This window comes from Chlorella variabilis (genome assembly GCF_000147415.1).
Source record: "Chlorella variabilis unplaced genomic scaffold CHLNCscaffold_15, whole genome shotgun sequence".
Classification (NCBI taxonomy): Eukaryota; Viridiplantae; Chlorophyta; class Trebouxiophyceae; order Chlorellales; family Chlorellaceae; genus Chlorella; species Chlorella variabilis.
Window position 1 is genome coordinate 932908 of NW_005435073.1, and position 8407 is coordinate 941314.

General features: G+C 67.0%; 3 protein-coding genes across 3 annotated transcripts; 2 read left to right on the forward strand and 1 right to left on the reverse strand.

Moving 5' to 3' along the window:
- Nucleotides 1–461: 461 nt before the first annotated feature.
- Nucleotides 462–2612, forward strand: CHLNCDRAFT_25380 (hypothetical protein; the record flags this gene model as incomplete). Its single annotated transcript, XM_005845980.1, has 6 exons — nt 462–585; nt 1222–1285; nt 1467–1659; nt 1909–2020; nt 2176–2183; nt 2280–2612. 6 exons carry the CDS (start codon nt 462–464, stop codon nt 2610–2612), a joined length of 834 nt encoding a protein of 277 aa, XP_005846042.1.
- Nucleotides 2613–3122: 510 nt separating this feature from the next.
- On the reverse strand, nt 3123–3913 carry CHLNCDRAFT_136180 (hypothetical protein; the record flags this gene model as incomplete). The annotated part of the gene is made up of 4 exons (XM_005846113.1): nt 3123–3152; nt 3305–3403; nt 3748–3778; nt 3864–3913. The coding sequence occupies 4 exons, from the start codon at nt 3911–3913 to the stop codon at nt 3123–3125; spliced, it is 210 nt and encodes a 69-aa protein (XP_005846175.1).
- A 1550-nt stretch (nt 3914–5463) lies between these two features.
- CHLNCDRAFT_136181 (expressed protein) lies at nt 5464–8018 on the forward strand (the record flags this gene model as incomplete). The annotated part of the gene is made up of 9 exons (XM_005845981.1): nt 5464–5482; nt 5616–5844; nt 6068–6213; nt 6424–6509; nt 6647–6797; nt 6981–7072; nt 7300–7399; nt 7542–7691; nt 7894–8018. 9 exons carry the CDS (start codon nt 5464–5466, stop codon nt 8016–8018), a joined length of 1098 nt encoding a protein of 365 aa, XP_005846043.1.
- Nucleotides 8019–8407: the final 389 nt, after the last annotated feature.

The following is an 8407-nucleotide window of genomic DNA, read 5'->3' on the forward strand; positions in this document are numbered from 1 at the left end:
CAGGGCGAGCCGCAGTGGGCTGGAGAGCAGCAGCGGGGCGCGAGCGGCATTCACCGTCGGCATCCCAGACGTAACCATTGTCTCCGAGCACGTGGATCGATGTTTTCATCTGCCCGTCACTGTGAGATCGTCAGCTGGGCCAATGGCAATGCATGCCGGCATCTGAGAATGTAGTGCTCCTCCTGCGGTACGGTGTGGCTCTTTCTCTGCCGCGCGAAACCGAGGGTAGTACACTCGTCGCCAAGAAGCGGCGTGCCACCAGCTCGCTTCCCACGCCTGGGCACGCCCTCATCGTCGCCCTCCTTTCGCGGAGAGCCTGTGTGCGACCTAACAGAGGCCGAACACAGCTCACCCACCATGCAGCCTCCTGGTGAGCCGCTGGCTGTGGGCGATGGGGGTGCAGCGGCAAGCCATCAGGATTTGGTGCGCTGCCGCGCGCTGCGAAGGCTGCTGACACCCAGATGGGCTGCTTGACGTGCCCCGGTGCAGTCTACGTGGGAAACTACGAGTATGACGCCAGCGAGCGGGAGCTGGAGAGGACCTTTGACAAGTACGGCCCCGTGGAGCGCGTAGAGTACAAGTCCGGTATGCCTGACCCCCTGCTGCCTCCCAGACAACGCCCCGCGCGGCAAGGGAGAGCCGCAGGCCCCGCTGCTGACGTCGCCGCCTGAACCACGCGCCGCCGCTCTACCTTTCTACCCTGCGTTCGTCCTCCTCCCTCCACGTGCACATCACTTCCCGGCTGCCTTCCGCCTACGCCTCCCTGTCGCCGCACCACACCACGCCGCCGCTGCCGGTGCAACCTTCCGTCCAACCCGCACCGCTCTTCCCGCCGCCCCGGGCTCACCCAGTGCACCTCTGCCCTGTCGTCGTCTGTCATCTGTGGCTGCCCTGGCATCCCGACTGCTCCGCCGCCGCCCTCTGCGTCGCCGTCCTGCCGACCTGCCATCCCCAGTGGGCAATACTGCCGTCGGCCGGCCACGCGTCGCCCTCACCCCACCGAAAACCGCGCCTTTCCAGCGCCATCCCTAGCCTGGCGCTGCTCCGGGTGCCTCGCTGCTGGCTGCCACACCAGAAATGGCCCGCCCACTCAAGCCCACGCCCAAGGCCCTCCCCTCCACCCTCCTCTCATCCTCCACCCGCCATCGTGCCACCCGGCCCTGACATCCGCGCCGTCCCTCCCCCCCTCGCCCTGCCGCCCCCTCCTCTCCTCTCATCCAGGCTTCTGCTTTGTGCACTACAAGGACAAGCGTGACGCTGAGGACGCCATCCACGCCCTGGACGGGTGAGCAGGCCAGCCAGGCTGGGCAACCAGGCTGACGTGGCTTGCTGCTGTGCCTGCAGTTCCGGTCGTGTGCCTTGGGCTCTTGCGCCCCGCTGCCCCCTCTCCCCACCGCGTGCCCCGCCCGCCCAGCCCTCTCAACCCATGCGCCCGCTCCTCCCCGTGCCCCGCCCCTCCCTTGCAGGCGCGAGTGGGGCCGCCTGCGCCGCCGCCTGCGGGTGGAATTCGCCAAGAACGACGCCAACGTGCGGGAGCGGGAGAAGGCACGGCGCAACAGCGCCGACCCCAACCGCACGCTGTTTGTGGCGGGGTTTGACCCGCGCGGCATCCGCACCCGCGACATCGAGAAGGCGTTTGAGGAGTTTGGGCGCCTGGTGGTGAGCCGCCACCAGGCTGTGTGGGGTGTGTGTGGTTTGGTGGGGTGGCGTGCCACGTGGTGTGCCGGCTGTGTTGGGGTGGTGCGTCACGCAGGCATTCCTTGCAGGGCTGGCTTGCCAATGCCCTGGAGCGAGGGCTGGCAGGAGGGGAGGGGGTTGGCCCTTGCACTGGCCTGGCTGCGCGCCAACACCTGCTTGGCTGCCGCCTGCTTCTGCCTGCCCCCCCGGTGCCTGCCCCCCCACCTGCAGCGCTGCGAGATCAAGAAGACCTTCTCCTTTGTGGAGTTTGAGCGCATCGAGGACGCCAAGGAAGCGTGCGAGCAGCTGCACGGCTCGCGCATCAACGGCCGCGAGATCACCGGTGGGCGCCGCCGCGCCGCCTGAGCTGGCACCCGCAGCAGGCTGGTGGCAAGCTTCACCAGACGGGCCTGCCTGGTCTGCCAGCGGCCCCCATGGCGCCCATGCCTGCCAGTGCACCTGCCCACGCCGCTCCTTGCCGCCTCGCCCGCACCGCAGTGGAGTATGTCGTGAACAAAGGCAGCTATGGCGGCGGCGGCGGGCCCGGCGGCCCCGGCGGCGGCTTTGGCGGCGGCGGCGGCGGCTACCGCGACCGTTTCGAGGACCGCGGCGGGCGGGGCGGCGGCGACGACCGCTACCGCGGCCGCTCCCGCTCCCGCAGCATGGAGCGCCGGCGGCACAGCCCCAGCTACGACCGCAGCCGCAGCCCGCGGCCGGTGCGGCGCAGCCCCTCCCCCTTGCGCCGCAGCCCCTCCCCTGACAGGTGCTTGGCCCCAGCACGCGCGCATATGCTGGGTAGCTCATCATTCCGCCGCGCCTGCTGCATAGCCCTGCCCCCTGCAAGCTGCCGGCCTGCTGGGCGCCCTGCTGTGGTGGCCCTGCTGTGGTTGCGCCCAGCTGCACCGACCTGCCTTGCCTGTAGGGCGCTGTGCTGACTTGCATGCCGCACCCGGCTCCCTGCCGCGCAGGCGCCGCGAGCGCACCCGCAGCCGCTCGCCCTACAAGGGGCGCAGCCGGAGCGCTCGCCGCAGCCCCAGCCGCTCCCGCTCCCCCAGGGACTGAGGCGGGGTGTGGGGTGTGGGTGGCACCGCCACAGTTGCAACAGCCTGTGCGCGCGCGTGAGCAGCACACCATGCCCGCGTTTGCCTGTCATGTGACATCCCCCAGACCTGCTTGGCACGTTGCGTCTGCATGCCGTCCCGCCGCCTGTTTGACCCTGCCGCCGCATGGTTTGCACTGCCGCCAGACCGCATCAGTGACCTGTTTACACATTCTCTAGTGAAAATCAAGCGAGTGGGCCAGTTCTGGTAGTTCTCTGTGTGTCAAGGGGGTACGTCAGGGAAGATGGGGCCGCTCAAGGAGGCAGCAGCCGCGCGCCGGCCCGGCCGGTGGTGCCGCCGTGGCCGCACCATCCGGCTCCTTGCTGCTGCCGCTGCCGCTGCCGCTTAGCTGCTGCTGGTCGTGCCAATGATGATCTGCACCAGGCGCAGCAGCGGCGAGGAATCGAGGGCAGGGCAGCATGCATCCACCTTGCGCGCCTCCTCCTGCCCGCTACTTCAAACTGCAAGAAGTGATCCGCGGCGTTGGTGTCTGGCCCTACCGCCGTGCCCCCGCTGCGTGGCGTTACCTGGTTGATGGGGATAAAGATGACCTTGACCACAAAGCCGATAAGGCCCACAGCCAGGAAGCCAATGCCCGTCAGCTTTGCCACCTTCGTGAACTCCTTCTGCGGGCGGTGAGCAGTGAGTGCCGGCAGTGAAGCAAAGGGCAGTCTGCTCTTGGGCGCTGCCCCCATGCGCAGTGTGTAACGCGAAAGCTGTGCTGCCACCCTTCCAGGAGGCCTCTGCTGCCTGGCTGCCGCAGGGACACCTGCTGTGGCGGCAAGAGCAGCCACTCAGCCCGGGCCAGCCGCGGGCACCCGCCCCCTAGTGCAGCCGTTGGCTGCCGGATGTCTACCGGCTGCCTGGTTGCTGCCACACCCACTGAGGTGCTGCCCCAAGGAGGAAGCCAGAGCAAAATGGGCAAGTGATGGCGCGGGCTGGCCACCCCGATCGAGGGGCCCCCGCTCACCCGGTCAGGTTTCTGACACCGTTTCACCAGCCTGCGGGGAGACGGGCGGCGGTGAGCCGCGATGAACTGGCGAACGGATGCCTCCGGCAAACAGGCGCCCAGGCAGACGGCCTCACCGGAGCGAGTTCTTTCCGAACTCCTTTACCGTCTCCCCAAATTGATCCATGGCGGGGCTGCGTTCAGGCCGCTGGAACGAGCAGAGATGGGGCGGGGCGAGCTGCTGGCAAGGGGAGGACGGCTCAGGCGAAGCGGAGGAGATCGAGCGCGAGTGGGATGGCGATGGGGGTGGGGGGCGGGGCCCAAACCGCCCTGTTTGGCGCCTGGAAAGCAGCACCGCTGACAGTGCGCCGCCAGGGTGGCGGCGGCGGCTAGCCGCAGGAGGCATGCTGGAACGGCCAACTGGAACGGCCAATATCTTGGCTGTGCAGAACAGGGGGCCACCCACCACATGGGGCATCCCCTGCCCGCTTCCTCTGTGGTCCTGGTCTCACGCTCTATGGCAACCTGTAGTTTACAGCATCCCGAACCATAGTCATAGTAGCAGACGATGTGGAATGAGAAGAAAAGCAGAGGTCCGGACCGGGAGCGGCATGCATTCCGCGGTGGCAAGGCCGTCTTCAGGCAAATACAAACACGGCGCAGACTGTAGGCACGAACTGAGCTGGCAGCAGGTGTGCTCTCTCAAATGATCAATGGGGCGCTTTGATAAAGACACAAACAAAAACTCTATTAACCAAAAACCAAACCGTGCGGAAGGGGAGGGATAGGAAGTTCGCATGCGATGCTTGCTCTGTGGGCAGACTTGGATGGCAACAGATGCAGGGAGATGGAGAGGTCTGCAGCAGCAAGTGATGCCTTCATCGCTACCACTCAAAACTGTCAGGGCTTTCCTCATGTCGGGCTCGCCCCAAGCGAAAAAAACAGGGCAGGAAAAAGGGAAAAAGAAAACGTGTGTGGATGCGTTCTTGGGTGCCTACGTCTCTGGAAGGCGGGATGGGGTGGTGGGTGTGGCAAAGCACCTGCAGCGTGCGTCAGAAGAATCTCACGGCATGCCCTCGCCAGAGGCTGCGCGCAAATGCAGGGGCGCCTCGCCATTTCACTTACCTCAGGTGCTCGCAGGTCGGTGGGCGGCCGATGGAAGCGTGGCCGGGTCTGGCACATTACCGTGAGAGCTGAACACCGAATACGACCACACCACGGCACAGAATGCAGATGCGGCTGCTATCGCAACTCGGGCCTTCTCCATTGCTGCGCTTCTTGGGGTCTGTTGCAGGGGGAGCTCCCGGAATGGCGGGACGGCAGGGCGGTGTCGGCGGCACTAGCTCCTGCAGCGTCGCCAGGGAGCGTCGCTCGACCTTAGAGCTTGAGGGCCGCACAGGGAGCGGCGTGGAGCTGCCAAAGCCTGCATGACTGCCATGGAGCGAAGATAGCATATCGCCAGGCCTCACCTGTCCGCCTGGCTGCTCTAACTGGCACAGGGATCGCTCACAAACCACCGCAGAAGCGTCCGGGACAGAGTCTGGTTTGTGCCCAAGTTTGGCAGCCAAGTTTGGCCACGTCGGCGGGGTGCCAAAAATCGCCCATCCTGCGGCTCTGTCCTCCAGCACCCGCATCGATCGAGAAGCACTCGTGCTGTCCTGGGGTGGAGGTATCTACGAACTAATCGTTCACCCAGCGAGTGATCTCAATTGGACACAAACCAACTCAGGCCCCGGAATGGCCAGGCACCCTGCAGGTGGGCGCTGGTTGCCGCATCGACCCCTCTCGGCCCGCCGCCTGCTCCCCCTGGCGGGCAGGAGGAGCCGCCCAGGCGGGACTGCGGAAGCGGGGGTGGCGGAGACCACCCCCCTGGGCTGTGGTGCCTGCAGGCCTCGCGGCACCCGCCGCGCTGCTCCTCATCCTGGCGGCGGGCGCCTGGACTGCGCGCGCCGCCAGCGACTGCCCGTACATGAACACGAGCGAGCCGGTTCCCGCCACATGGAACTTCCAGCTCAGCGGGCCGCTGGTGGACGACTTCATGCAGCCAGACATGATGGGCAAGGTGCCGGGCTGGCTAACCACCGCTTTCGAGGCCAGCGACCTCTTCACCATCGATCCGTGAGGCGCGGCCTGCGCCGGGCTGCCGCCGCGGGCTCGCCGCTTTTCGTCTGGCTCGCTCCCGCGAGGCTTGGATCATTGGAGGATTGCTTGCTTGGGGTGTGCGCTTGCGAGCACGGGGACGGGGGGCAGGTGTGGCGGCTGAGCTTGGCCCCAGCACAGGGGTTGCCCCGGCTGACTCCGCTGCGCAGCACGGCGTCGTGCGTCCCGACCGCTGCCGCAGCTCCCTGACGTTTGGAACTTACGAGTACCGAGACCAGGCGGAGGTCACCAGCCCCTACGCCTCCTACGGAGCCATCTTCAACCTCACCTCTCCGGCTTCAGAGATATTCGGGCAGGACGTGATTGATGAGCTGATCCCTAACGATGGTGGGCGAGAGGGAGGGAGGGAGGGAGGGAGGGAGGGGGGGCGTAGAAGCGGAGGGCGCGGGTGCCGGCCCCACCACCGCGGCGTCGCCCTGTGCATGTGTTCCCGCAGCGCAGCCGGGCAGCGCCCCCGTGGGTGGCTGCAGGGCTCGGGTGGTGGGTCGGCGGCGCCCCACGGCTCTCACCTGGCCTGCGCCGCCTTGCTTGGTGCAGAGATTGGCGTCTTCAAGCGCCAGTTTTTCCACGTCAGCGGCACCGGCTCCCACGTGTCTGCTGTCTTGAGCTTTGTGGACTACGAGGTTTGCAGAGGGGGGCAGGCAGGCCGCCAGCAGCAGCTGCTAACTCGACCTTCTCGCGCTTGGTGCCCCCGCACCTTTTCCGCACGCTGCACCCAGGCCCACACACAGCATGCGTGCCTGCCCACCCCCACAAGCAGGCCTTGAACATCACCGAGCCCACCACCCTCTCCTCCAACTCCTCCGTCGACTTTGCCTTCTACGTCCTGGGCTGCACAGTCCAGATCCCTCAGGCATTCACCTTCTCCACCACGCCGCCGCCCCCCGGCCTCTCCATCACAGACTACGAGGGTGGGTGGGCCGCGGCTCAGGCTGGAACCATGCCACATGCCCGCGCCGCCACCAACCCCCGCGCCCGCGCCGTGCTCGCAGCCGCCTGGCATGCACGGGCGTGCTGTGCATTGTGGCGTGCTGCCGGGGCACGTGTGCGCATGCACGCCCCCTCTCCCACGCGCCTCTCCCGCTGTGCTGCAGACGTGGCTGAGCTGCTGCCCAGCTTTGCTACCTGGGTGCCCAGCCCCGACAGCGTGGCCAACACCACCTCTCCTGGGTTTGCCTTCTACCAGGTGCGGCATCCCGCCATGCAGATGATCCAGCCTGGCCTCCCTTCCCTGGCCCACCATGGGCCTTTTCTGGCTGTGGCATGGCACCGTGGCATCCAGCGGCCGAGCCCTGACTGCCACCCGGCTGTGCGATCTCCCAACCCTGCGTGCTTGTGTGGGCTTGCAGCGTGGTTTCACCAAGAACAAGCTTGCAGCACAGACTTTCTTGCTGCGTCCATGCCCCCCTGCAGTACTGGCCCCTGGTCGTCAAGGCCAGCGGGGAACCCATCCCCGTCTTTGTCAGGCTCGTCACCACGCTGAACAGCGACAGCCTGGAGGCTGCCAAGCAGGGTGCGTGCGGCTGCCACCGCTGCTTGCCCTTGTGTCGCCCGCTTTGCTGTGTGCGCCTGGAGGCCTGCAGCCTGGTCTCAGCCCGACTGGGGCGCCTGCCAACTGCCTCCCGCTGGTGGGCCTGCCCTGTTCACGCCTGCAGGCGTCAACAGCTCTGGCACCGGTTTCGACATTTACTGGCTCGCCGGGGACGAGGTGGTGGCCGAGGAGGCGGGGCTGGAGGCAAGTCTGGAGGAGGTGCATGCCAACCTGGCCGCCGTGCTCAACCGCCTGAACGACACCATGAACGGGGGTGAGCGGAGCAGGGTGGGCTGGTGTGTGCGTGGTGTGTGTGCTGGGGATGCATGTGTTGGGCGGGGCCGAAGGTTGGGGGATGGACTGACCACCTCTTCCAACGCAGTACAGTGCAACTCGCACACGGCCGTGCTTCTGATGAAGCGTGGGAATGCCTGCTGAGGGCCCGGCCCCTCTCCTGCGCCCGTTTCTGTGCGCAGGTGGAGATTCCGGCCCCGCCCCCGCCCCCGCCCCCCAGCCCGCCTCCGGCTCTGCCATCGGCGCCGCCGCCGGTACGCCCATGCTGATGGCCCTGGCGCTGGCCACCCTGGCCTTCCTGGCCTAGGCAGGGTAATTTTTGCGGGGACTTCGCCCCCGCCGACGTAACGGAGCCACCCGGGCCTGCTCCTTCGCTCGAGTGTGCGTCTGCGGTCCTGGGAGGGCTCAGGCGAGGTCCGTCCACTGATGGCGTTGGGGTGGCCTCAGGCAACCCAGTTTCGCGCTGCGTCTGCGCTATCCTGCGCACATGCACTTGCCTGCAAGCATCGCCGCTGCAAGCAGCGCGGCCAATGGGCTCCTGTAGTGGACGTGCACCATCCCCCAGCTGGGGCTGCCCCCTCGAGGGGCGACGTTTAGCTCTGGCGGGGATCACAGGCAGGCAGACAATGGCGCCACCCGCAGGAAGCGCGACACACAGAGGGCGCCCTTTCAGGTACCCTACCTAGCAGGTGTGGA